This window comes from Hyaena hyaena, unplaced genomic scaffold, assembly GCF_003009895.1.
Source record: "Hyaena hyaena isolate Hyena2069 unplaced genomic scaffold, ASM300989v1 scaffold_515, whole genome shotgun sequence".
Taxonomy (NCBI): Eukaryota; Metazoa; Chordata; class Mammalia; order Carnivora; family Hyaenidae; genus Hyaena; species Hyaena hyaena.
The window spans coordinates 204,035-231,345 of NW_024081147.1; the positions used below are offsets into that span (position 1 = coordinate 204,035).

The window sequence follows — 27,311 nt, forward strand, 5'->3', positions numbered from 1 at the left end:
TGTCATTCATAAATACAAAATTTTATTTGCACTTCATTAGTGTAGAAAGACCACAATGCTTTTCATATCACAACACTCAAGACACGCCAAGTTATTCAAATACATAATTACTTATTTACCTTGACTAAACAAAACAGTGCAGTTTAATAAAAGATATACCAAAGATAGAGTTCACAAATTCATTATCAGACCAAAAAAAAAAAAAGAAAGAAAGAAAGAAAAGGAAAAAAAAGAAACACAGTCTAGGCTTAATATGAATAAGCTTCACCATAAAGGGGAGAAGTTTTTATCATTACAAAGGTATAGAATGTTTAGGTAAATACATGTATGTTCTTTGATATAGTAAAATGCATTTCTTTAAAATTCCTTTAAACAGGATTTGTTTAGGACAGCAGCGTTGTTTTAAAATTTTCTCCTATAGTTTCAAAAACACTTCTTTCTTTATTGGATCTTTGTAGTTCTTAAAAGCACAAGGCATGTCCATTGGAATACCATGAGAGAACCGCGGGGCCAAGTCGACCCCCTACCCTCTAACCAGTAATACTCTACCGTGACGTAACGTTAATAAATAACCTTCCATGACGGCTAGGAGCGGGACTTTGCTTGTGGCAGAAACACTCCCATACTTCAGAGATGCTACAGAGGGCTGGGGGAAATGTCTTGTAAATAAAGACAAAGCACTTAAGATAGCCTTTTTTTTCCCCAAAAAGTCTTTAGTTTTGCAAATTTTCTTTAAAACAGTAAGCAAAGCACCACTTTCTTTCTTCTAATCAGAATGTCTTCTGTCCTCATAATATAATTAACGAGGACAATTATATTATTTATTTCAAGAAACATCCTACCTTTCATTTCTCCCACTCTTCATATTAGAAGTACTATGTTTCCCAGTGTATGTACACTAGACGCTGGGGTGATGAAGGAAATATAATTTGGAGGGAAATATGGAATTTATAACCAAAACTTACCCAGGATTGCATATTTGCATATTTACAAGTTAGTGTGTAGCTCTGACTTGGATTACAAAGTGCGAAAGGAAATTGTCAAAATGATTGTAGTGCAGAAGAGAACGTTTTCCCCTTTCCAGGAATCATTTCCACTTTGTCTCCAAAGTAGCAAATCAACAGCATCGAACGTGTGGTCGAGGTGGAGGCAGTTCTGGCGGAATCTCAGGTTCGGGTTGTAAGGAGAGGATGCTATTGGACAGCTCATTCCTTAAAATATCCAGAGGCATCTTCAGGATAAAGAAAAAAGACAAATGTATTTAACCATGCAATGTGTTCATAAGTGCTCTGCAAATTATACAATTATGTAAGAAGACAAACTGCTTTTATTTATATTTTTAAAATTTATGTACTCTGAGAGAGAGAGCGAGAGAGAGCGAGGGCACACGTGCGGGCTGGGGATGGGCAGAGCCTGATGCAGGGCTCAATCTTCGAAACTGTGAGATCATGACCTGAGCCAAAATCAAGAATCAGATGTTCTACTGACTGAGCCACCCAGGTACCCTAAGAACAAAATATTTTTATGTAAAGATCTCCAATCATCAAAGTTTAATTAGATGTTCAAATATTAAGGCAAAGGGGCACCTGGGTGGCTCAGTCGGTTAAGCGTCTGACTTCAGCTCAGGTCACGATCTCACGGCTTGGGAGTTCAAGCCCCACTCCGGGCTCTATCCTGACAGCGTGGAGCCTGGAGCCTGCTTCGGATTCTGTGTCTCCCTCTTTTTCTGCCCTTCTCCACTCTTGCTCTGACTCTCTCTCACAAATAAACATTAAAAAAATTTTTAAAAACATATGAAGGCAAAAAGCGAAAACCAGGTTCAGGATATTTCATGTCACAGCACTAACACTGCCCAGTTTACAGCCTATCCTGTGGTAAAAGAAGCCAGATGGATCTCATAAAAATATTTTCACAGAACCTAGTAATAATGGAAATTTAATGCATCAATGCAGAAAAAATGGCTCTGCATTTGATCATGGTTTCTTTCACTAAAGAAAGAAATAACTTCTCTGGGCAATTATATAAACAATTGTTTTTATTAGAAGCTTCTGAATTCTGCTTGAACTAGCAGATTATATGTAGTAATAGCATACACTTAAGGAAAGTTTCTTACTAAACAAATTGTTGACTATAAGCCTACAAATGCTTGAAGAAACTTCTATTCAATGAAGCTATCTAGCAATTTTTCTGCAACTCAGCATCACGGAAGGCCTGAGTAATAGAATCCGGCCCCGCTGGGGTGCACAGCACTGAGGGGGAGGCGGGGCCTGGGGCTCACGGAGACGCCCGTGTGCTCCAGGAGGGCCCCACTGTCTTCCTCCAACTAAATTCTTGTGGGAAAATGGGAAAAAAAGGAAAGCAGAAGTCAGATAAACATGGCACACTGACATGCCTGCTCTGGTCACTTCACCAAACCGTATTTAGGGCTCAGCAAATCTGGACACTAGCACGGCCACGGAGAGGCCCTGGCCGGGACACCGCGGTCACCACAGCTGGATGCCTCCGTCCGAGTCAACCACCTCACGGGGCTCTTCGGCCCCCAGGTAACTACCCTACTGCCCTCTCTAAAACATCACAGAGGGAACAGAGAATTTCAGACGAAATATTTTCCTGACACAATTATCCTACCTTTTTCAGAATGTCATCAACAAGCTTCAGAAATATTTCGTCCACGTTGAAGTTGTCCTTGGCACTGGCTTCACAGAACCGCATCCCAGTTATCTGCTGTGCGAACTAAGAACACAGATTCAGTTTTCCCTGTGTGAGGTGCGGTGTAGCCTTGCGTGTGGCCCGGGCCTGGGGGAAATCACAGCTTTCTGGGCTCCCCCGCTCAGGGAGAGGTAGGCCTGAGGTTTGTGAAGCCCTGCTTACGCTCAAATAGAGCTCACCGTGTGCCAAATCCCTACATGGTAAATTAACAACATGAAACAAAATCCCTGATGTGATGCTGGGGCCCTCAAGTCAAATTACTTGCCCAAGTTTCTAAAACTACAACACATCTGACATTCAAAATGTGAGCATCACCGACTCCCCCAGGAAGGTTATAATAAGAGTAGATCATGAAAGCAATTTTATGGCCTAGAAAACGTTCCTCCGTAGAAAATGTCAATATAGAGAATGATGCGGTGTATACTGATGTGGACGACCTTCTTTCCCCATTTTTTCTAAAACTTCCTCTTCTTTCAATCCAAACTGAGAAGAATGTGACTGTTTTATTTCAAAATTTAAGGAAATAATTTATTTAAAGACAAAAAGTCTACCCACTGCCACACGCACAGTGTGTGCACAGTGACGTCCCTTCTGCTCCCTGCGTCTCTCACCTTTTCTCCTTGCTGCCTGCTGATTTCCCGGTCAGTTTCACAGTCCAACTTATTTCCAACCAGGAGAAGTTCTGCATCTTCTGAGGCGTACTGTGGAATTTTAAAAAAAGCTCCATTTCAAAGATGGGCACCGTCATATACTGACAGCAAATGTAGGCCAGCCTGCTATGTTGCCTCCATTATTTGCTCCCCTTCCCAAATCTCTGGGCATCTACCCCGTCCTAGGCAGGACTGACTACTCAGGTGAGGTCTAAATTAGACAGCGACAGGGTAACAGGCATTAGGAACCACAACCTTCTGAGCCTTTGACCAGTAATTTCTAAGAATCTCTTCTAAGAAAATGGTTCGCAAAACAGGCACAGTTCTGTACTTAAGATGGTCATCAACTGAAGAGAGCTCAACAAAATGGTTGGGGAATGAAAGTTAAGGTAAATTAAAAAAATGCAGCCATTAAAAAAAAAAAGCTATCCATGTTTTAGAACATTAATAGGAAAGGAAGGCTGGCATGGTAGCATATTCAGCAAAATAAGAGGGCTGTAAAACTACATGGAGTATGGATCCAATTAGGTTTTTCAGAATGGCGAAACTTTTTTGAGAAAGAGAGGAAGGGAGAGCGAGCGAGCGAGCGAGCAAGCAGGGGAGAGGAGCAAAAGGGGAGAGAGAGTCCTAAGCAGGCTCCATGCTCAGTGTGGAGCCCAACGTGGGGCTCGTACCTGGGATCATGACCGGAGCCGAAATCAAGAGCGGGATGTTCAACTGACTGAGTCACCCAGGAGCCCCCAAATTATACATTTTTAAGTTTTCTTTGCTGCTTGAGTTTCCAAATTTTCCATCGTGACAAGGTATCAAATCAGGAAAAAAGTTAAGCTACATTTCTAAGTTTTCAGAAAAATAAGGTACAGTAGGATCTCTCTTCAAAAAAGACTAAACTCTCTTGAATAACTCATTTAGTTTTGCCTATTCTAAACAATTACTTGAGACAGGTTTGCAGCAAAGGCACCTGAATGGTATGACCTTGGCCGAGTTACTCAAGGGTCTCAGTCTCCTTATCAGTGAGTGACGGATGGGTAGCAGAACAGTGCCCACCTGATGAGGTGGTGCCAAGTGAGTGCGGGAAGTACTCGAGAAACAACAGCACTTGCTCATAAAAAGGTAAATGGCAAGAGTCAAGTATGAAAGGGGGAGAGCATGAGATCTCAAGACCTCAGCAGATTCACAATCTGAGCATCTACTGGGGCCCTGAAGCTTGAGGCCACTGCCTTTCGGCGTACAGGATTAACACAGGTTCTCCAAGGAAAACGAAACACCTACCTTATCAATCATCTTCATCCATTTTGGCAAATCATCAAAAGTCTCCTTCTTAGTGATATCATATACTAGTATGATCCCCTTGGCACTTCTGTAATAAGCTGAGGTAATGCTGTTGAATCTCTCCTGACCTGCTGTGTCCCTAAGAAATAGCAAAAATCAGCTCCCAAACAATAACCAGAGGCAGCAACTCCAGCTTCCAAAGCAAAAAGGAGGCTCTTCCCCACTCCCCTGCAGGCTGATTCCAGTCCCATCCATGCATATGCATCATTATTAATGGTGAAGAGAGGTGGTTTTTCTGAGTTAGTTAGTTACATTCAGACAAAAACATAAGTCCCAACTTCCCTCAAATCAAAATTTTAAAAATAAGAAAGCGTGTAAAATGAAGGAAAGTGCAACACCTCTCCAAACCTTCTTGCTTTTAAAAAGTAATCTCTGTGCCCTGTGTGGGGCTCGAACTCACAACCCTAAGATCAAGAGTTGCATGCTTTACTAACTGAGCCAACCAGGTGCCCCTACGAACTCTTCTAACCAGCATCAATGGTTGTATCTGATTTTGTAGACAAAATGACCAAAAGTTTATCACTAATGAAAAATATCATAAAATCAGGGTATTTTCCTAATCCTTCTAAAGCAGAACAAGAGGTCAAGAGGGAAAGGGAGGAGACATCAAGTAGGTTTGTAATACAATAAAGTTCATTACTGTCTGCTACTTTAAAAGTTGAAAGTTGTATTTATTCTCCAGGCTGAAGTCAATCATTTGAACATAAAGGATGATGTAAGCTGACTAACAGTGTACAGCAGCTGGCTGAGACATATTTCCTCCATCTCATAAGCCAAGAAACTGTTGAAAACCATCATGTATTTATGAATGAGCTCGAAAGGCGGGGCTTCTGATCAGGAGACAAATGCCTTTAAAGATGATCTATAATTGAGCTTTTCCCAAAGAACCTGAACCCACAACATACTCCTGGGAGTCACGTGAAACAGGTGGGTCAAGGTGGACTAGGAGGGGGGCAATGCAGTGAACAAAGAAGGTTCTTCACTGCAAGGCCATTCGAGGCTTCCATGTGAGTTTCAGAGAGGTGGCGAGAAAGTGCAGATTTTCCCAAATGCAACTGATCAAAGACTACTTCCCTTGAGGTGCGCTTTGTGGAGCTGTATCCCTAAAATACTCTCTGGCAATGGCTTTGTTCAGACTGGCTTTGCCACCAAATCGGTTCACATTAGCGATGGCATTATTATGCCAAATAAACAAAAAAGCTTGTTGCAAATTCACTTTCACATAAAGCAAAGCCATTTGCTTTGTTCTAGAGGATATAAGAAGCCCCCTCTGATTCTGAATGAAAGGCCCAAGAGGGCTGAGGCGGGTCTGTTTCTGTCCACCAGGGTCCAGCCAAGTGCCTGGTCCATAATGGGCCGTCAATAAGCACATGCTGAACACAAGGTTACATATTTCAAGTGTTGATGCTGATGCCAGTTCAAGGCAAAATACTTTACCTTTTGACCTAAAATGCCAAAAAATCTGGAAAATTGAACAGGATAGATGGGGACTGAATTCTTCAAGATTCCTAGAAAACCTTAAAGACCACAGTAATAGGCCCTGCACCTTGAAGGTAAATGAGAAGGAACTGACTCAGATACCATTTCATTGGCGCAAGGAATCAAGGAATAAAATTTTTTCTGGAATCCTAGGCATAGATAGGGTATAATTCATATGCGTCAACAAAGAGTTAAGTCTTTCAGGGTCTGGTTTTCCCAGTCTCTCACAAGTTACAGCTTGATAAAATTAGGATTTTTAATGTTGTAAAAAATATGCGGTGCTATTTGAATACTGGTAAGAAACAGCAGCTCATTTTTTAAAAAAAGTCCAAAAAAAAAACCCACACATTTTTCTACTTTGAAATCTTTTGTTAGAACAATACAGCTACGACACATATTTAGTAATTAGATTTAAGATTTTCAAGGAACATTTTGGTAATTATACAGTTTAATAAGCCTTTATTCTACGCAACTTTAATCTGGCTATTAAGTATAACTCAGCTGACGTTAATTTCTACAGACATTGAATGAATTAAGAGTCTAGACATGGGGTTCTCAAAAACAGTGAAATGAGAGATAACAGATAAAAATAGAAAAAATTACTTTTATTTAAGGTGGTAAGAAGACTTGGCATGAAATCTACTCTCTTTTAACAGATTTTTGGGTATAAAATATAGTATTGTTATCTAAAGGCACAATGTTGTTTCTAGAAGTTTTAATAAAAAACTAATAGTTGAAGAATAGGAAGAGTAAAGGGCATTTTTGTTTTTTACCTTTTGAGAGAGCGAGAAGATGCACATATGTGGGGGGAGGGAGAGGGAGGGAAAGAGAGGGAAGGTAAGGGGGAGAAAGGGAGAGGGAAAGACAGAATGCCAAGCAGGCTCCAGGCCGAGCGTGGGGCCCAACATGGGGCTCCATCTCACGACAGTGAGATCATGACCTCAGCTGAAACTTAAGAGTTGGACGCTTCACCGACCGACCCACTTGGCCTTCCCTAAAGGGCATTTTTGATAGTTAAAAACACTTGTTGCCTGAGTGCAGTTAGGAATGTTAGAAACATTAAGAAATTAGCTGTCTCTGCTGGCTTTAAGTCAGACACAAAAAAGAGGACAGACCTCAAAATGAAAAATCCAAGGCAATCATTCTAACACAAAGAAATGAACCAGTAAGTCCGTTTACAAAAACCCCAATGAGGAAACATTAGTTTACCACTCCCACTGAACATCATTACTTAAATTCCATCTTTTTTGTGCCTGGCTCTGAATGCTTGAGGTAGAAAAGCACCTACTTTTCAGAGACTATTCCATATTCCAAAATATGTGGGTTGTACAAATTTGTTTTCTTTCCCTCTCAAGCTCCTTTGCTTATTTCCCCTACTAAATTAACCGTACCACATATGGTCACAGAATGGGGAAATGAAATGCCAATGCAGTTCGACAAGCATTTATTACATACCCACTCTGTACCAGTACCATAAAAACCCCACAAGTTCCTGCTTCTCAAAAACTTAGACGCTAATAAGACACCAATGCAGTGACCAGGCTTTTATCTTTCTGTGAAGATGGAGAATCCTACTATTTCCCCTCTTTATCTCCATAAACCTGAGCTTTCATTGTAACAATAAAGAGCTGATTTCTTGAGGTTTCCAGTGTCTTACTGTAGGGTAAACTGTCACTTGCTGCAGCTGGGATAGGAGGTGATCACTCCCCTCTCTGCTTTTGGTGCAAATTGAAAAATTCCCGCAATTCTGTTTCTCCAGTTTCGTAGTACAACCCTGCTTTGAAAATGCAAAGATGCTGACTTGTTGTATTTAATATATCCACCGAAAGATGTAATTATGAGTTTGAAGGGCAGGGTCCTGCAATGTGCATGAAATGTCCCACTTCTTCCAAGCAGACGATGAAAAACGAGCCTGATGTTGACCTAGGAATGCTGGCATGACAGAAGGGTATGACTCATTTTAATTCTATGTTTGCTTAAAGGTAGGAGACAAATGTCATAGTTCCACAGTCCATTTCAACACGAGAACTCTAAGTCCCCGGGTATGATCTTCGGGATGGCATTCGGCATTCCAATGTAAATTCATGAACCTGTATTCTAGTGGACACACTTGATTTCAGCTACACTTACAGAAAGGTCTTTTACACACACATGAAGAAACACTTTAAATAGAGACATGAGGAAATTGTCCTTTTCCTGACCATCAAAGAACTGAAAAATGTGGCCATGACATAAAAATGTAGCACACAAGTGTGACAATGCCGTCTGTAGGTCTTGGTAACTTAAACTTTCAGGGATCTACGCTTAATATTTTCTCAGATGGAAATCATCAAGAAAAAATGCATTTCTTCTAATCAGAACTCTATGAAAACTGACTGGGAATGTCCATGGACTGACATTCTAGAAAATCAGAGCACAGCTATTATTAGCAGAGCACAGGCTACTGAGGCTCTTTGAAGACCCCTCTCCAACTCCACCGGCTCCTCTTGGGCCCTCAACTGTGACAGTGAAGTGGTGACAGCAGGCCCGCGACAAGGCAGACACGACAGCAAGAGCATAGGCACTGCCTCTAACTCTGAAATAACTTGTGTGTTACTTTAAATAGTGACCCGTGACTCTGATACTTCCTATCTGTCCACTGCGTCACAATAGTGAAGGAAATGCTTAATCCTTTACGTAGAACACTTCAGAAGAAGACAATCTTACTTTGTATGTTGCATGATTAACAAGTGGCAGGCTTTCTGTGGATATGGTACTCACTGCTGAAAACCCCTTTGGGAAAAGAGAAGCCCTCCTTCCTCACTGGGATATTCTCTGTGTGAAACTTGTAATCAACCTTTAAATACATTCACTGAACCTCATTTTCCTCCCTCAGTTATATTCTTTGAAAGAGTCAAGGAGAAGCAAGAGGAGAAACAGGGGAATGTGTTTCCATCCGAGAGAAATGTGCTTTCCAGGTGTCCTGTGCATTTCCTGAACTGCACCCTCTCGCTATTCCTCTCAGGGTGGGGTGCGTAAGGTGAGGCCCTCTCAGATCAGATTCAAAGGTGCTGTGGTGAGATTCCAGAAGTACCCAATGTCAGCAAGAACACAGTCTTAGTGGACTGAGTTCCAGGGAGGCACATCTGGACATATTTTTCATAGGTCAGATTACTACAGCCTGAGATGAAAACTGAAATATTAATACAGTAATTTAGGCATGTCTTTTTAGACAGGCCACGAGGTCATCACTTAGACACTGCTGTCATCCAGGAAGCAAGCTTCAGACATTCCAATATTAGCTGTCGAAGCCTTTGTTCAGGAGTCTCCTTCAACAAGCATCTCCCCCACATGTGCTAGGTACAGAGGTAAACGTACTCTGGATGAATTTTTTTTTTGTTTTGTTTTAAACTAGGATTCATGCCCACCCCCAGCTTGGCTTGAATTCGTCACCCTGAGATCAAGACCTGAGCTGAGATCAAGATTCAGAGCTTAACTGACTTAGCCACCCAGGCGCCCCTGGATGATCCTTTTAAAAACAGTCTTTACTTTAGAGAGCTTACAATAAGAAACAACAGCACGAGTGTAAGATCCTTTGTTATCCCAGAGCTCAAAAAAATGGGCAGCAACCAACAAAGTCTGTGGACTTTCCAATCAAGGGCTAACGAAATATATCCACATTTTTTGTCATCAAGCATTTAGGCAAGACTGTTAATGTTTCATAATCAAGCCAATAACCCCCAAACCCAAACCAGCCTTGAAGTGGGGGAGAGTCGCAGGCAACCAAACAGAGACATTACCTGGGACGCCTCCCGGAGGCCGCAACACAGGGCACAGGTGAAGGATGAAGGCATGGCACTAACACTCAAGCATTAGGTGACCGATGATGCCACAGATGAGGCAGCAAGTAACGCAGATGAAAGCAAACACACACATGGTGGACAAACACTCAGAGCTGAGCGGACCTGCAGAGGAGTTAGTAGGCTGAGTACACGGCAGCTGATGTTAAACACACGAGGGCGGCCTCCGAGCCCCTCAGCGGTGCCACGTTTCAGCCACCACCAGACGCGCGCCACACCCCGCAGTCGGCCTTCTGGGAGCCCTCAGAGAGCTCCCGGTGCCGCACGGCTGCGACACGGCGGGCTCGGTTGTTTAGACGTGGCACCGCGAGAAAGGGGCTTCTCTCCAGAAAGTGGCTCAGGATTCACACCCAGCCGGACCCTGTGGGGCTGACGTCACATGCTGCTAGCCATGCGTCCAGGGGAGAAAGTGGGGAGCAAGCGTGTCACACAGCGGTCCCAGGGACAGCCCCCGAGCAGCCTAGGGGAGGGGAGGAATTGGCCTTGAAAACTGCACGCTTCTGGTTAGGGGCGTGCTGGACTTGCCTTGTGTGCTATCAACTGGTGACCACAAAAACGTGAAGACACGCATTTGAGCAATCATCTTAGTGATGACAGTTTTGCTACTATGTCAAATGATTTGAAAAGAGGCATCGAGGCTCCAATCATTAAAGTTAGCAGTATTTTCACTGCTCCCCATGTGCAAATGAAATATGAAATGGGTAGACTTTTCTAAATTTCCTCACTGTTCATTTTATTTAAAGATGAGCAAAGGAGAGGAAAAGTAGGAGAGACAAGCCAGCTTGAACAGTTAATTTTATTAGACAGGCATACGGACTGAACACACATGGCGTTACTGGGTGCAGATCCCCACTTACCAGATCTGTAATCGGATTTTCTTTCCTCTTAGCTCTACAGTTTTGATTTTAAAGTCAACACCTGTAAATATAAATAAATAAGTAAGTAAGTAAAACATGAAGGTGAAACAAAAAATAAAATGCAGTTTGCCATAAAAAAAGAATCCTATGTGTACATTTTGTATCATTATCAGTAAGACAAAAAAACCTGGTGTCACTAACTCCCAAAAGGAAAAGCAGAAGTCCACCAATGCCTCTAGCGCTCAGCCTATACCTCTACATACAAGTGTACAAAGTCAACTTATGTTTTATACCGATCCAGCTAGTAGCATTTGCTAATCACAATGTGATTTATTGCTATCACAGTTTAGCATAAAAACCATTTTAAAATTAGCAATTACATTAACAATTGGATGGCTTTAAACAATGATATGTTGGGGAGAATTTTTACAGGAAACGCTGGAAACTTAATCTTGATTTCCAACAGCCTTAGTCTGAATTTAGAAATTACTGTACTAAATAAACTCCGTAGCATTCACGAAGAATTTAGTTAATATGTAAACATGTCTTCTTTATTACATTGTCAATAGTGTGGAACAGGAGCTATTTTTAAAAAACTTATACAGGTTAACATACTCAATTTTAATTTTTATTCATTTTAATTCTGAGCAAACCATCATGTTATCACTCACTATCTTTTCCTAATTCAGCCCTTAAAGTTTCAGCTATTTTTTTTAAGCCAAATTTTCACTTGTATATGTTACCTTATAGGGTCTCAGTTACAGAAAACTTGTGCATTTCCAAACAATGTTTCTTTACACACTTTTTGTAACTAAGAAAACAAATCAAAAGGATGCTAACTAAATTGGAGAGTTAGGAACACTCTCTATGGGAACCACTTCCTGCCTGCTTCTTAGGACCCAGCATCCCAGTGGGGTCAGGCCTCTCTCCAGCAGGGGCCCATGTTCCCCAGTGAGTGCTATGCCCCAGCATAGGAGGTGAGGACCCTCCTTACTCCCAGGCTCTCCATCTCTGGGATCTGATGCAGCACTGCAAAGTCAGATGATGTTCTCAAGGTGAAGCGAAAGGCATGTGACTGACTTTTATAATTAGCAACACACTGCAGACACCAGTGCAATACGAACATGTTTACAACGCAGGGTGGGGTAGGGGGTGGGGCACCAGCCCTCAGTCTGTACAACAAAGAGAAGTTACAGGAATATAAACTGTCACAAGAGAACAAAGCTAGAGAAATACTCTACATTTCAATTCTTAATCTCTTACACCAGACATAATTTCAAATGTCACCGAGCGAAAGCTGGTTAATTCAATTTCACTTTCAGTTCTGGAACTGATTTGCTCTTCAAAGTCCAATGACACTCTAAACCAGCCTTGAAACAGAAAGCATGTTTGTGCATTACCAATATCCTCAGAGTTCCTGAATGACTCAACCACAGGGAAGAATGTAACTTAAAGTGATATTCTACAAGGCACAAAAAACCGCCTGGAGATATTTGCTAAGTTCTGACTTTAAACAGACACAGCTTAAAGACAAAACACCAGTCCTCCTGATGTTAGCTGAAGTTAGGGCCTCCCCACGCTGCTCTGTGACGGCAAACTACAAATCAAATTCATATTTTTGTCATGACTAGCATTCTATTTTGCTTGTTTCCAGTTTGAGGTTGTTATTTATTTTTTTAAAGTTTCAGCTAAGGGGACGGTAACTTTTGTGAAACCTGCTACTTTATTAAGAAGAATTGGCTGATGATACTTTTGTGAGCTCTGCTTCACATCAACTAAAAGAATCCCTTCAAACAGCCAGAACCAATAATTTTTGTTTTGATTAGGCTGTTTTCGCTTAAGAACTATCCTGAGCCCGAATGTCAGAAGCTCTTTTTCTACCTACTTGAACAATTTATGCAACTTTAACAACCCTACACCAGGACTCTTTTGTAACCACAAAGTCGAATGAATAAGGGTAAAATCTAAGGCTGTTAGTGTTCAAAATCAGGACATAAGTGGTAATGTTATCACCATGTGATTATAAATGGGTTACTAATTTAAACAGGACAACAAAACAAAGATGACCCCGCAGTGAATAGGATTAGGAGTCTGTTGAGCCAAGAAGACTATCTAGTTTCTGGTGCCTGGCTGGATCAGCTGGTTGAGTGTCTGACTTCAGCTCAGGTCATGATCTCACAGTTCATGGGTTAGAGCCCCGTGTCCGCTGTGCTGACAGCTCAGAGCATGGAGACTGCTTGGGATTCTGTGTCTCCCTCTCTCTCTGCCCCTCCCCTGCTCGTGCTTGGTCTCTCTCTGTCTCTCAAAAAAAAAAAGACTAGTTCCAGTGAGTTGCTTTTTTTTTTAAACAAATAGTTTACTGTCAAGTTGGTTTCCATATTAACACCCAGTGCTCATCCCCACAAGTGCCCTCCTCCATGCCCACCTCCCCCCCACACACCCATGAGTCCTCAGTTTGTTCTCAGTATTCAAGAGTCTCTCACGGTTTGCCTCTCTCCCTTCCCCCACCATTTCTCCCCTTCTTCTCCCCCATGGTCCTCTGTTAAATTCCTCCTAATCCTCCTATACGTGCAAACATATGATATTTGTCCTTTTCTGCCTGACTTATTTCGCTCAGCATAACACCCTCAAGGTCCATCCATGTTGCTACACATGGCCAGATTTCATTCTTTCTCATTGCTATGTAGTATTCCATTGTGTAGATAAACCTCCAGTGAGTTGCTTAATGACAACTTCACTAACAGAAAAATACCCAGTCTAAATCTAAAACCTCATTAAAATAGCCCTCTCTGTTAAATGCAATATCCTTTACCACATTTAACAGGCATTCGGTAGCTTGTAACAACTGGAAACTTGTTCTAACTTACGGTTTGAAAACACATACTTGTATCAGACTATACAACCATTTCTAAAAACCTTGCATCAAGTCAAAAATCTCTTAAGGTCGTCTATCTTAAAAATATGCATATCACAAAAATTATAATGATCTTTCATAGAAGGTATTAGGTCATCAATAGTCTCAGACACTCGGTGAATTCATTTTAGGAAAAGTCAGCACAGAGCTAGCCCTGAGAAGGAGCTCCAGGGACCAATGTTTATGAACAGGTAAGGGACAAAAAAAATGGCATCTCCATCTCCAGCCCTTGCTGAAAACCCAGTTTCCTACAGGTAACCTGACTATGAGGGGAAGCCATCAGCCCTACCATCAGTTGATGGGAACAGTCTCTGCCCTCAAAGGGCTTAGTCATACTGACCTAAATCAACACCCCATGCAGTTGGCAAGAAGTGCCTTCCTCTGCTATTCTCTCTTCTTAGAGCACCTCCCTGTCTGTGCAGAAACCTTTTTCGTCCCAGGTGATTCCCCATCTGAACCCAGCTGCCTGCCCCACGTCCCAGCTGTGTGCAGTGTTCTTGGACCTGAACTTTCTCCTGGCCCTTATCACATCATTCCTTCTTTGTTGTCTGGTGTCTCCCTGAGGGCACAGTCCTGCCTGCCTCCCCACAGCCTAGGACACCGCCTGCCAGACAACAGCAACGGGATAAATCTGATGAATGAAAGGCAACCCTCTTTTTATCAAATGCTGGATATGCAAGGAGAAATGCTGACTATTTTTAGAAAAATTAAGGATATTCAGGACTGGTTAATAAAAACCAAACAATAAAACTCACACGAAACACTTTAGGAGAGGCAGATGTTCTGAGTGTCTGGTGGCTAGCACAGAGGTCATCCAGAAACCGAGTATTTCGTTTCTCCTACATTCCTACTGTTGATGGTAAATCCTTAAAAGATTGGGCAGTCCCGATATGCTCATAACTTCTCCCTCCATACACCCATCCCAGGGGGTTATTATGCTAACAGTGGATCCAGTCACTTAGACATAAGTGGTCCACTAAGTGAATTATTCTAGCAAAGGGAGCTTACTTTTTTTTAAGCTTCCTAATACTATGAAACTCTTTCTAAAAGTATTTTAACCAGGGATGCCTGGATGGCTGTCAGTGGAGTGTCCAACTTCAGCTCAGGTCGTGATCTCGCAGTTTGTCGGTTCAAGCCCCACGTCAGGCTCTGTGCTGACAGCTCAGGGCCTGGAGCCTGCTTTGGATTCTGTGTTTTCCTTCTCTCTCTGCCCCTCCCCTGCTCATGTTCTGTCTCTCTTGCTCTCAAAAATAAATAGACATTTAAAAATGTTTTTAAGGGACGCCTGGGTGGCTTGGTTGGTTAAGCGTCCGACTTTCGCTTAGGTCATGATCTCGCGGTTCGTGGGTTCGAGCCCCGCGTCAGGCTCTGTGCGACTGCCAGCTCAGAGCCTGGAGCCTATTTCAGAGTCTGTATCTCCCTCTCTCTCTGACCCTCCCCTGCTCACGCTGTCTCTCTCTCTCTCTCCTAGAAATAAATAAAAATATTTTTTAAANCAAATGACCTATGGAAGGATGATACCTAAGTTAATAAAGGCCATATGACAAGCCCACAGCTAACATTATATTCAGTCGTCAAAGGTTGAAAGCTTCTTCTCTAGGACTGGGAACAAAACAGTGTGCCTATTCTCAACACTCCTATTCAATATAATACTGGAAGGGGCGCCTGGGTGGCTTAGTTGGTTAAGCGTCCGACTTTCACTTAGGTCATGATCTCGCGGTTCGTGGGTTCGAGCCCCGCATTGGGTTCTGTGCTGACTGCCAGCTCAGAGCCTGGAGCCTATTTCAGAGTCTGTATCTCCCTCTCTCTCTGACCCTCCCCTGCTCACGCTGTCTCTCTCTCTCTCTCCTAGAAATAAATAAAAATATTTTTTAAAAATGTTTTTAAATATTTTAATCATAAAGAACACAGGTTATAGGGCTCTAATTCCTATAATAACGGGCACAGATGATTCTATTTGACTCACTGTGTTTTCTTGATCATTTTCTTTTTTTTTTCGATGTTTATTTATTTTTGAGAGAGAGAGAGAACAAGTAGGGGAGGAAGAGAAAGAGGAAGACACAGAATCTGAAGCAGGGTCCAGACTCTGAGCTGTCAGCACAGAGCCACATGTGGGGCTTGAACTCATGAACCGTGAGATCATGACCTGAGCTGAAGTCAGATGCTCAACTGGCTGAGCCACTCAGGTGCCCCTTGAATCTTGTTTTCCTTTAATAACAATGATAGTGGACATCTGTCACACACTCTGTGCTGACATGGGATGCTAAGCAGCCCAGCGAAGTGGGCACTAGTATCCTCATTCTACAGAAGGAGACCCCAGAGTGGACACAGGACAAGGTCATTTGCTGTAAGGTCATATCACATGCTAGCTAGCAGAGTGGCAGAACCTAGATTCAAATTTATAACACTGCCCGCAATGAAAAGTTGTTATATTAAGAGTCAGATGCATGAAAAAAAAGGAAAAGCATGAAATGTTCTATAAGTGACCCAGAACCACGCTGAAGGAGATGTTTAAAGAACAAAGCTTAACTTTGCACTTGGTCTTCTTTGTATTTGTTTCTCATAAATCTTAGCAGTAGCATGAAGAACTGACATACTTAGTGCTGATAAGATTTCTAAGATCCCCTTAAGGCAAAACATTTCTAAAACATTACCATATTTCTTCTTGCTGGGCCACAAGAGGTTACAAAAATGAAAAAGGCAAAAATAAACAGAAGCTTCTTTCTTCACATTCCTTTCCAGCAAAAAGCTAAATAAATAAAAGCAAAAATAACACCGTGGTCCACACCTAAGATTACAGTCGAATGGACTTCTCTTTTCCTTCTCTGCCCTGCTTCCCTCTCCACCCCTCCCCGAAGATCTGATTTTTCTTTACTTAACACTTTTAGGAGGTTGAAAGATTTCACAGACTTTGAAGTTTCAATTCAAATGGTGGCTGTCACGTTACAGACACTTCATAATAACTATCTTAAGTTTATACAGTGGCTTTTTTTCCAAGGACATAGATTTTATACAGTGTCATCCAATTCTGGACATGGTGTTTCTATTAAGGGAGATTTCCAGCGTCTTCGTGGGGCGGAGAGTGAGAAATTAAGAAAGGAGTCAAAGTCACACACAGAGAGGTAAGTTTAACACTGGGAAACAAGTCACCTGAATGCATTTGGGGCCAGTCTTCTGCCTAAACAGGGAAGAGTATACAAGGGAAGTCCCCACAGGAAAGCACCACATAAAGAAAAGAGTTCAATGAAACAGAGACTAAGTGCTATGACCATAAAACACTCTGATTGGCTCAGCAGAAGGTACTATTATTAACATAGGAAAGTGATGATAGGACATTTAAAAAAGTGCTTATCAGGCCCGAGGACATCAAGCATCCATCCTAGTAGTAAGATCTGCCTCTTCCTCCAGCTAATACAGACTACCCTGCATCTCGCTGTCCTTGACACACGCAGCACAAAGAGATGGCACTTGGCTGGACAAATGCACAGCACACCACGGCCTCCGTGAGGCGGAGAGGAGTCCGAGGCGATCACTTCAAAGGAGCGGCAGGGAGGGAACCGAGTGTGTGCCCCACTGAGTCCGACAGAAGCGGCAGGCAGCCGCATTTTCACAACGTATATACACTGAGGAAAGCATTTCACAGAAAGGGGTTGCTCCCTTCATAATACAAAGATTAAGAACTCTTTTATATGGTTTCCTATGCCTCAGGTATTGTTCTAAGGTACTATTCTATTCTAAGGGCTTTATGTCCATTAACTCACTGCAGTGTATCCACTTAACAGTTTTATGAGGCAGATATTATTGTCCCCATTCTACAGATGAAAACACTGACATCAGAGGGGCTAGTAGCTGCCAAGAGTCACTGAGCAGATGAGTATTAGAGCACTGACTTGAACCTTGCAGGTGGCTCCAGGCTACACCCCTCCTACCTCACGGGGCAGCCTCATCTGATAAGAAAAGGTGGGAAAGGCTGCAAGATATAAACCTACCTTTCAAGTTTAAAAAGTTCTGCATTGCTAAGGAAAGATTTTTAAACAGTAAGTGAGGTTCACTGGCTGCCATGGACATGCAGTTCCTGCACCAGAAGCCTTCCTCTGCTTCCTGGTTATAGACAGACAGACCCCTCTCTGAAAAGGTAGAGAAAACCTGCCTTGAGTCACAAGCGGAAGAGAATATTGAGGGAGAGGAGGAGAATCTGAAAACAAACAAAAAAACCACCAAAAACCTACATGATAAAAAGTGGATCAGTAATATTTTCTTCAAATGCCAAAAAACATGAACTTGATTACTACTCAGATTGGGCCCATAAAAATGCAGTTTGCACTTTACCTGGGTCATGTGTTTACATTTTGATTTTCATATTCACCTGTATACATTTCAGTATGTATCTCTATAAGGATAAAGATTCTTTTTTTTGGAGCATTTCATCTACGAAACACTTTTTTTTTTTTTTTTTTTTTGCATCTATGGTATAAATTAGGAGGCGGCGGGAACACAACTGACATTCATAATTGCCCCTTCCAGGCCAGGTGCCCAAGATATTTCATCCCCATTTATTCCTGCACATGAGATGAGAGAAGCCTGTTAAGCCCTACTTTTTCTTTTCTTGAATGAGGAAATGGACATTCAGTTGCTCACTAAAGACACACCGACAGCCTGTGGGAGAGGCAGGACTCACATTCCGGTCCCTGCATCCACGTCTGAAATCACACCATTGGGGAGGGAGGCAGAGGGGTGTCTAGAAGGAGGAGCGGCCAAGGAGAAGGTGGAGTGCTTTCCTTTAGAAGTGAAAATTACAGGGGCGCCTGGGTGGCTTAGTCGGTTAAGCGTCCGACTTTCGCTTAGGTCATGATCTCGCGGTTCGTGGGTTCGAGCCCCGCGTCGGGCTCTGTGCTGACTGCCAGCTCAGAGCCTGGAGCCTGTTTCAGTCTGCGACTCCCTCTCTCTCTGACCCTCCCCTGCTCACGCTGTCTCTCTCTCTCTCTCCCCTAGAAATAAATAAAACATTAAAAAAAAAAAAAAAAGAAGTGAAAATTACAGAGGCCTGTTCCATCACTGGGTCCCCGCTTAGAGGGGTCCTGGATCCTAAATTAAGGTGGGAAAACCAGGAGCCTTTAATTCATCAGCTACTTCTTCTACCAGAAGCCCGGCTGAGGTAGAAATACAGTCTGTTTGGTTTGTTTTAAAACGAAGAAGGTATGACATAAGCACCAGAAACCAAACATTGGAGGCTGTCAGAGTTTTGGGGGGAAAAGGTTTTCAATGGAATAGAGTGTTCTATTAAGCCAGTGTGTTATCTGGTTTTAAAGGATAAGGGTTTTTGTTTTGTTTTTTTTTACAAACTTAATCACATTCAATTAAGGGCACTACTTTAGGTCTGTAGTTTGGGTTTCCAAATGTCAAAGATGTGGAATAAAAGGACAAAAGGAGCATAATCAATTTCTTCCTCTGTTGAAGTACAACCTCTTTTCTAAGGTTTTATTGTGGCCATTTCCAGGACTCACCTGCCCTTCTGAAAAGGACAAGCCAGGTAAGGAGGCATTAGCTTTGTGCCCTACGGAGCAGCTAGCAGTATGGTGTCTTACATAAACACAAATAGCCTCCTGAGTAACACCTGCTGAGTGACTACACTATACAAAGCTACATTTTCTTTGTAAATTCCGACAAATGCTTAATTAGAACAATGTATCTGGCACCCAAGGCTGGAGAATAATTTGGACTTAGCAATTCTCAAAGGAACCTATCCTGCCTTCTGAAGCCAGTTCTAAGATCTGCTAACAGATTGCTCCTGGCAGATTCCACGTGGCTGGAGGGAGAAAGGCAATCTCTAAGAATCTGGATCTATCATGCATAATAAAACCTTTCTTCTTCAGTGCAGAACAGTGAAAGAAAGGCTGAACGCACTTAAGCCAGGTCTCTGAATAGATTTTTATTCAACCTAAACAACCAGACAGCAACTACATTTCCATATTTTCTTTGAAAGCTAACTATTCCACAAAAAAGGGACAGACGTGCCATGCACAAGCCTATCCGTCTGCACTGAGTTCATTAAATAAATCAAGCTAATGACAATGCACAGCATCTGCTGGTATAAAAACGAAATGTTAACCATTCGCATCTGTTCCTTTCACACTGACATGTCCCTGAGTCATCGTGTTACATCATTTTGGCAGAGGACAGAGACAGCACTGGAGAGGCTCGGTGTCGGGCTCTTGGGGCGGGAATTCTGGACAACTCTCCCAATTCTCTTTTAAGTGAAGCAATTAGGCAGATCAGCCACGGCATGGAAGACTGCGTCTGAACACCCCTGAGCAAAATACAATACACAATTTGGAATTTTAATCCAGTATCAGATACTCATTCTGGGATTTCCAGCAAAAATGTCTGACCTGTTTCCAGAAAGGGCAAGCAGGCAGCCTCCCTTGACAGCACTTCCAGGTAACACCGACCAGACTGTTGTGGGCCGCATTTCATCTATCGGGTCCCCTAACATTCAAGGCCAGACCCACAAAGAGCCGCTTCTGCACTTGATGTACACCCACCTGTTTCCTGATAAAATGCAGCCACCTGCCTGCACCACTAAGTTTCCCCACCCGTGGAACAAGCACCTTCATCTTAACTCTGGACTCAAAAGGGAGGAGTCCAGCAAAGAGAACACAGGGTCCATGGCCAGGGGGTGAGTGAAAACAGGGCTTCGGTAAAGCACCACCATCTACGACCACTCTCAGGGGCCACACTGTGAAGTCCGATGTGTTGATGCACAATGAGAAAAATGAAGAGTGGTAAGGTTCTCAGAACTAAATTCAAAGCACTTTTTAATCCTGATAGTCCGTCGTTCCTTTTCTTTTTTTTTGGTCTAGTGAAAAGTTGGTGACCGCAATTTTAAAGAATGTCTTTACTTGGTAAAATGAAAGGATGGCAATCCTACGTTGGCTTCCAGCACTCTGGGGGAAATTTTACTGCCCAGGAAAACCAGAATTCTGTTCTAGACTGCCTTATTCCTACTTTTCCTCTATTCATATATGCATATATTATACATATATACTATATATATAAAACTTTGGAAAATTTTAATAAATATGCAAAAGGCTGAAGATGCTTGAATGATTGAATATTTAGGTAAGAAACCCAATTCTTAGAGCATATTTTAAAATCCAGAAGGCAAGTGACAAGAGAGGATAGTGGCATAGTTACAGAAGTCAATTTCATTGATACCTAGATCAATGAAATCACTATCTTCACAGGCCTGTAGGGGGCCTCGATTAAGTTGTGAAGGACTTCATGGTGTTTGATTTGGAGTCACAGAATTTTCACAAAGCAAAATAACTTTAAATCTCCAAATAAGCTAAGGAACGGTTAGAAAGAACTCACTCGTAGTGGCCCTGGCCGGATCACCTGCTGACCAGTTGTGCCACATGGGTAAGTTTCTTACCTCTCTGGGCCTTTGCCTCCTCATCTGTAAAATGGGGATAAATTTCAGGATTGCTGTGAGGATTATACAGAGTGTCCCTTCTGCTGGCACATAGTAAGTGTTCAACATGTAGTAGCTACTACTAATAGAATGTTACATTTTATAAGCACAGACACCTAAATTACTTATTCAAAGTCACAAGCTGGTTAGTGACAGCCTAAATCAAAAAGCCCAGGTTCCTCACACACCACTGTTTTCTCTAGAACGCACGGCTGCCGGGGTGGGGGTGAAGGTGGGTGCTACTTGGTGAAATCATTTCAACTCAAAGTTAACAGCTACTTTCCAACAGTTATACAGAAATAAAACAAATGCTGAGATATAAAAATTTCTACGGCAGAAGTACCTTGTTTCTATTTCCTTCAACTTCGAAAAAAACTGCTCCTGCACTTTTTAAAGGACCCATCAAATTATGCTAGTTCACTAATTCACTAATTCAATTCCACGAATGCAAAATCCGACTTGAAAATAATACTCCATCCTAGACAATCTGCATTAAATAGGTCAATTGGTAAATAGTCTTTTTAGCCTTTTATACCCTGGTGAACCTTGTGTTTTTTAAATGAATACAAAGAAAAAAAAAATCAACATTTTGCTCATTTATAATTTTATAAAGTTCCCTTAGTTTATGAAATCCTTTGGGATTTCAGCTATAATCTTATTTATTTCTTTTTTTTTTTTAATTTTTTTTTAATGTTTTATTTATTTCTAGGAGAGAGAGAGAGAGACAGCGTGAGCAGGGGAGGGTCAGAGAGAGAAGGAGTCACAGACTGAAACAGGCTCCAGGCTCCGAGCTGGCAGTCAGCACAGAGCCCGACGCGGGGCTCGAACCCACGAACCGCGAGATCATGACCTAAGCGAAAGTCGGACGCTTAACCGACTAAGCCACCCAGGCGCCCCAATCTTATTTATTTCTTTAATTAGAAAGTTTCTTTCTTATTTTAGAGAGAGAGGGAAGGAGAGGGGCAGAGGGAGAGAGAATCTTAAGCTTACAGCCCGAGGTGAGGCTCGATCCCACAACCTCAGCATGACATGAGCTGAAACCAAGTGTCGAATGCTCAACCGACTGAGGCACCCAGGCGCCCATCCACTACAATCTTTTATAGGAAGTTCAAGTGAATCTGATTCTCTGTAAAAGGGCACTCACGGAGCCACTCTTCCAGATTCCGAATTACATGAGGCCATCACTTTAGTGATGCACCTGGGTTTAGCACATGCTCAGAGACTCTTCCCTGCCACGCTGTGGGGCCCGGGGTCTTTTCCAGACTCTGTAGTCATGAGGAGCACACAGCTGCAAGCCCAGGCAGGGGAAGGGACAGCCTCTGTGGAAGAGGCTCTTTCTCTACATGGACCCAATGGTACTACCGACACTTGAAAAACTGGCCTCAGAAGCACAATTAGCCATGAGCTCACCGCTAAGGCAGCAGGCCTTCAGGTGAGGTGACCACACTTCTACACCACACCCAACACTACATCAATATCACTTTTCTTTGTGTCTGTTTCTGCTTTAAGTTTATTTATTTACTTTGGGAGAGAGAGAGAAAGCGAGAGACAGCACTGGTGGAAGAGGGGGCAGAGAGAGAGGAAGAGAGAGAATCCTAAGCAGGCTCCGTGCTGTCAGTGCAGAGCCCAATGTGGGGCTCGATCCCACTGTGAGCTCATGACCTGAGCCAAAATCTAGAGTCAGACACTTAACGGACTGAGCCACCCAGGCACCCTGAAATAGCATTTTTCTAAGGGAACTTGCAGAATGAAGCATGCCAATTAGGAGGAAGCCTCCCAGACAGCAAGCCCTCCTCCTACGTCCCCCCACGGGAGGGGCTTCCTCTGCGCTCCTTGAATATTCCACATGCATTTCCACCACTGCTGTCCTGAACATGGGCGTCTCGCTCCCCAAGGGCTCTGAGTGACTTCTGGACAGAGACCATGTCCTGTGTTTACCACTGAACCCCCAGTGGGTAGCACAGTACCTCACACCCAGGAGATGCTCAGTAAATGATCCAATAGCTGGAAGGGAAAAAACAACACAGAGGCAGGGGGAGGGGGTGCCTAGTTAGCATTAAGCTGTCTTCCTTCATACTCTGGATCAGACCACAGGTTATCAACTTTGTCTGAATTTCCCACAATTAATAAACACTTATCGAGCCAAGTACTATAGGCTATGTTTGGAAGAAACAAAAACGAGCAAGACAAAAACCCAACCGCACAAGGAACCCCGTGGTGGTGGCAGCGTGGGAGACGTGTGAAGTGTATATATTTGTTCGTTAAGGGGACAGAGAACCAAAGCGCCCGGTTTCCTTGCCTCCTGTTTCTTCATCGTTCCCCAGTAAATATCCTATGTAATCCTGCCAAATGCGTCCCGCTGTCTCCATGCCAATGCCGTATTCAGAGGCCTTTCCAGCTCCAGTTGCTAGGGCGTAAGGTCCACGCTCCTTGGCATGGCGGTCAAGGTCTAGAATCTTGAGGCATTACTCCCAGGGTCCACTAATGTGTCTTTTCCAGAATGTGTCTGTGAGATTTTGATTGATACTAAGAAATATATATTTGGTCTCTGTCCCCATTCCAGTCACAGGGCTCCTAGAACCCTGGAATCGTCTAAGGAGAAAATTATAAAAGTATCTTTTGGTATGTTAATGAGATGACTTTTGGAATGCTCCCAGGTCACCAAGAGATGGGGGCTGGTCAACAGAAGAACTAAGTGATTTAGAAGGTTGGAACTTTTGTCCCCCACCCCAAGGAGAGAAAGGGGGCTGGAGACTGAGCCCAATCACCACCGGCCAATGATTTAACCATGCCTATGTAATGAGGCCTCCAGAAAACCCAGCGGGGCAGGTTCAGAGCTTGGGGCTGGTGAACACGTGGCTATTTGGGGAGTGTCATGTGCAGAGGCCACATAAACACTGGGTCCCTTTCTGAATCACATGCTCTTACGATTAACTGGTAATCTTGTACACAGAAAGTTTCTCCGAGTTCTGTGAGCTGCTCTAGCAAACTAATCAAACTGAAGAACGTGGCTGTGGGAGCCTCTGATCTACAGCTGGTCCGTCAGAAGCACAAGTGAAAACCTGCCCTTGTAACTGGCTGTGAAGAGGGGGGCAGTTTTGCATGACTGCCCTCTTAACCTGTGGGAGCGGGGGTGATGTTCCACTGTGGTGAAGAAAACCCTCCTTTACCCCTCCTCTTTCCCACTGTCCATTTCCTAACCCCCCTCCACCCACGCAAGCCCTCATTTATCCACCTATCAGTGCCTGTGCTGATTTCTCTTTACCACACAGTACAATCATATCATCCCTCATTTTTATATATTTTGAAGTGTGCAGCCATAAAACACCAATACTTCTGAATTGCTTTTAACTCTATATACATCAGATACTAAAATAACAATGTAAAACTTAATTTTCAATGTAAAACTCCCTATCCTCTGTATGATCCAAGACTGGATATTTAAAATGGGTATAGTTATGATACTGAATTTTAAATAGCATGGTCCCGAGGGCATCATTTCAAAAACAAAGGGTACAGAGAGCACAAATATTTCTCAATCTATTCCAAAAAAGCAGTAAGGGAAACACTTCTCAAAGACAAAACAAAGAGGGGCGCCTGGGTGGCTCAGTCGGTTAAGCATCTGACTTCAGCTCAGGTCATGATCTCACGGTTCGTGGGTTCGAGCCCCACGTTGTCGGGCTCTGTACTGACAGCTCAGAGCCTGGAGCCTGTTTCAGATTCTGTCTCTCTCTCTCTCTGACCCTCCCCTGCTCACACTGTCTTTCTCTCAGAAATAAATTTAAAAAAAAAAAGAAAAAAACAAAGAAAGACAATATGAAATTGGGGGGTGTGTGTGTTAATGTTCCAATAAGACATTGAAAATGTAGTACTGTCCTGTTACAGGACATTTAAAAACCAATTCACATCCCCAAATTGTACCGTGGTGGCTACCACTAGTTACAATGCTAAATATGTGTACAAGTATATGGGAAGATACTTTCAATTCTGTATTTCAAATTTTAATACCTGTCAATGTTTCTTGGGCCTCCTTGGGGAAATCCTTTATTGTATATTACTGAAGATGACCGCTATTTACTTTGAAGAATTACCTCATCTATGGGGTTCCCTCGCTTTGACAGCTTTAAGGGGAAAGTTTTCCATAGAAACAACTACTACCACACCAACCTGACCAACCTCAATGCCAAGTCCTGTAAACCCGACTTCGTTAAAAAACAAAAAACAAAAAAACAACAAAAAACAACACCAAAAAAAACTTCCCTGCAATTTCGATTTTAGATCCCGAGGACAAAATACTTTCTGACCTGCAGAGTTACTGTATTTACATCACCCTTTACTTCACCCACCGGGGTGATTCTGGCAGACTCCTCCCCATTTCGGCAAGACCTAGGGTTACCTGAGGTCACGGACAAGTACAGCTGAAGTCCCTTTCCCGCACTTACAGTTAAAACAAGAAATTTAGTGTAGTTTCAGTCTTAATATTCTCCCCAGTTCCTCCACTGGGAATTTAAGCTTCATTATTTCAGCGCCATCAGAAATGGGAGTTCAAAATTAGAAAATAAGTCCTGGTTCTCACAAGGCACGACTAAGGCACCAGAACTGGCTAAAGATGACCCACTTTGGCTGCCTGGCCAGGGGCACAGCTTCTGCACTGCCTGCCTGCTTCCCACCTCGCATCACCTTTTTTCTTGGGTGAGTAATGTAAGGGCCAGGAGTTTCCGTGGAGAGATTCTCACTGTCCCTGAGAGCGGAACGGGACCAGTGCATCACCCTGGTCTCATGACCGGCTCTTGGGGGGGTGCGAGAGGGGACGCTGGTTCAATAACTAGCTCGGATCAGGGACGTGGGAGGGGCGTGGGGGTCTGTGCCAGGCGAGGACGGTGGGCCGCGAGACCCAAGGGCAAGTGCGCGTGGAGGCTACACAAAAATCTCCGCCCTGCTTTGGGAACAGGATGGAGGGGCTTCCACTGGGACCGCCCCTCCCCCTAGATTTCACCGAGAAGAGCCCATCCTCCAAATGCAAGGCCACCAAGCTGGAGAGGGAAAGGCTCGCGGACGCGAAGAGAAATGAGGCCGGCAGGGCGCAGGGCACCGGCTTCCGGGGACCGCGGGAGGGCAAGTCGGCCGCGGAGGGGCCCAGCCAGGGACCGGCCCAGCCCCGGCGCCCTTACCCACGGTGGACTTGCAGGCTTCGCAGAAGGTGTCGTCGGTGAAGCGCTCCATCAGGCTGGTCTTGCCCACGCCGCGGGAGCCGATGATGATGACCTGCAGCTTGAAGTCGGCCGGCCTGGGGGGCTGCTTCCTCCTGCGAGCCTGGCCGCCCGACAGCGCCGGGGAGCCCGCGCCCAGGCCGCCGCCGCCCCCGGCCCGCCTCTGCAGCGCGGCGCCCGGATCCATGCACGCATACGGCTCCCGCTCGGCCCGCCGCCCGCCGCCGCCCGCTCCCGGGCCGCGCGCCCCGGGCCCCGGTGCCCCCTCGGCCTCCGCCGCGCGCCGGGGGTCGGCCCCGGGATCGACGTCCGCCCGCTCGAGCGGCCCCGGCAGCCCGCGGATTCCGCGCTGCAGCTGCGCCTCCGGCGGGTCCGCTGCGCCCGCGTCCAAGCCGCCGCCGCCGCTGCCGCCGCCGCCGGGAGAGGAGGAAGGGAAGCAGCTACTCCGCAGCAGCGGCAGCAGCATCCCGGACGAGGAGGGGCAGGAAGCGCAGGCGCGGGGCGGGGCGGGGCGGGGCGGGGCGAGGCGGGGCGGTGAGGCCTGCGAGAGGCGGGCTGCCGGGCGCTCGCGCGCCCCCTGCCGGCGGGAGGACCGCGCGCCGGTCGTGCCGCTGCCGGTTTCTCCTGGCTTACACCTGTCTTTGCTGTCCGGTATCCCGGCTGCTCTGTTTTCACTGCCCTCTCCTCCCCCTTTTCTTTCTGTCGACTCTTTTACCTTCTCTTACTTCTTCATCCTCCCCTATTTCCCTTTGTCACTCCTCCTCTTTCTTTTTTCACTAAGTCCAGTCCCCAAGCACCGTGGCTGTTTATTAGCCATCTCTCCCCCAAACCTGTTACATTCTCAGTATAA

General features: G+C 44.2%; 1 protein-coding gene across 1 annotated transcript; it reads right to left on the reverse strand.

The window, feature by feature from the left end:
• Positions 1 to 26,927, reverse strand: RAB12 (RAB12, member RAS oncogene family). The gene is made up of 6 exons (XM_039255240.1): positions 26,423 to 26,927; positions 10,867 to 10,927; positions 4,632 to 4,770; positions 3,321 to 3,410; positions 2,629 to 2,733; positions 1 to 1,231 (listed from the first exon to the last, which is right to left on the reverse strand). The coding sequence occupies exons 1-6, from the start codon at positions 26,925 to 26,927 to the stop codon at positions 1,118 to 1,120; spliced, it is 1,014 nt and encodes a 337-aa protein (XP_039111171.1). The 3' UTR covers positions 1 to 1,117.
• Between the last annotated feature and the right edge of the window lie 384 nt (positions 26,928 to 27,311).

What these genes read in the sequence shown, in the direction of transcription:
- RAB12 (XM_039255240.1), bottom strand. Translation starts at nt 26,927, where the DNA reads ATGCTGCTGCCGCTGCTGCGGAGTAGCTGCTTCCCTTCCTCCTCTCCC. An exon ending in GGATGAAGATGATTGATAAG is followed by an intron (nt 3,411 to 4,631) that starts GTAGGTGTTTCG and finishes AAAATTCCACAG; the next exon opens with TACGCCTCAGAAGATGCAGA. An exon ending in GCAGGCAGCAAGGAGAAAAG is followed by an intron (nt 2,734 to 3,320) that starts GTGAGAGACGCA and finishes CTGTGTTCTTAG; the next exon opens with TTCGCACAGCAGATAACTGG.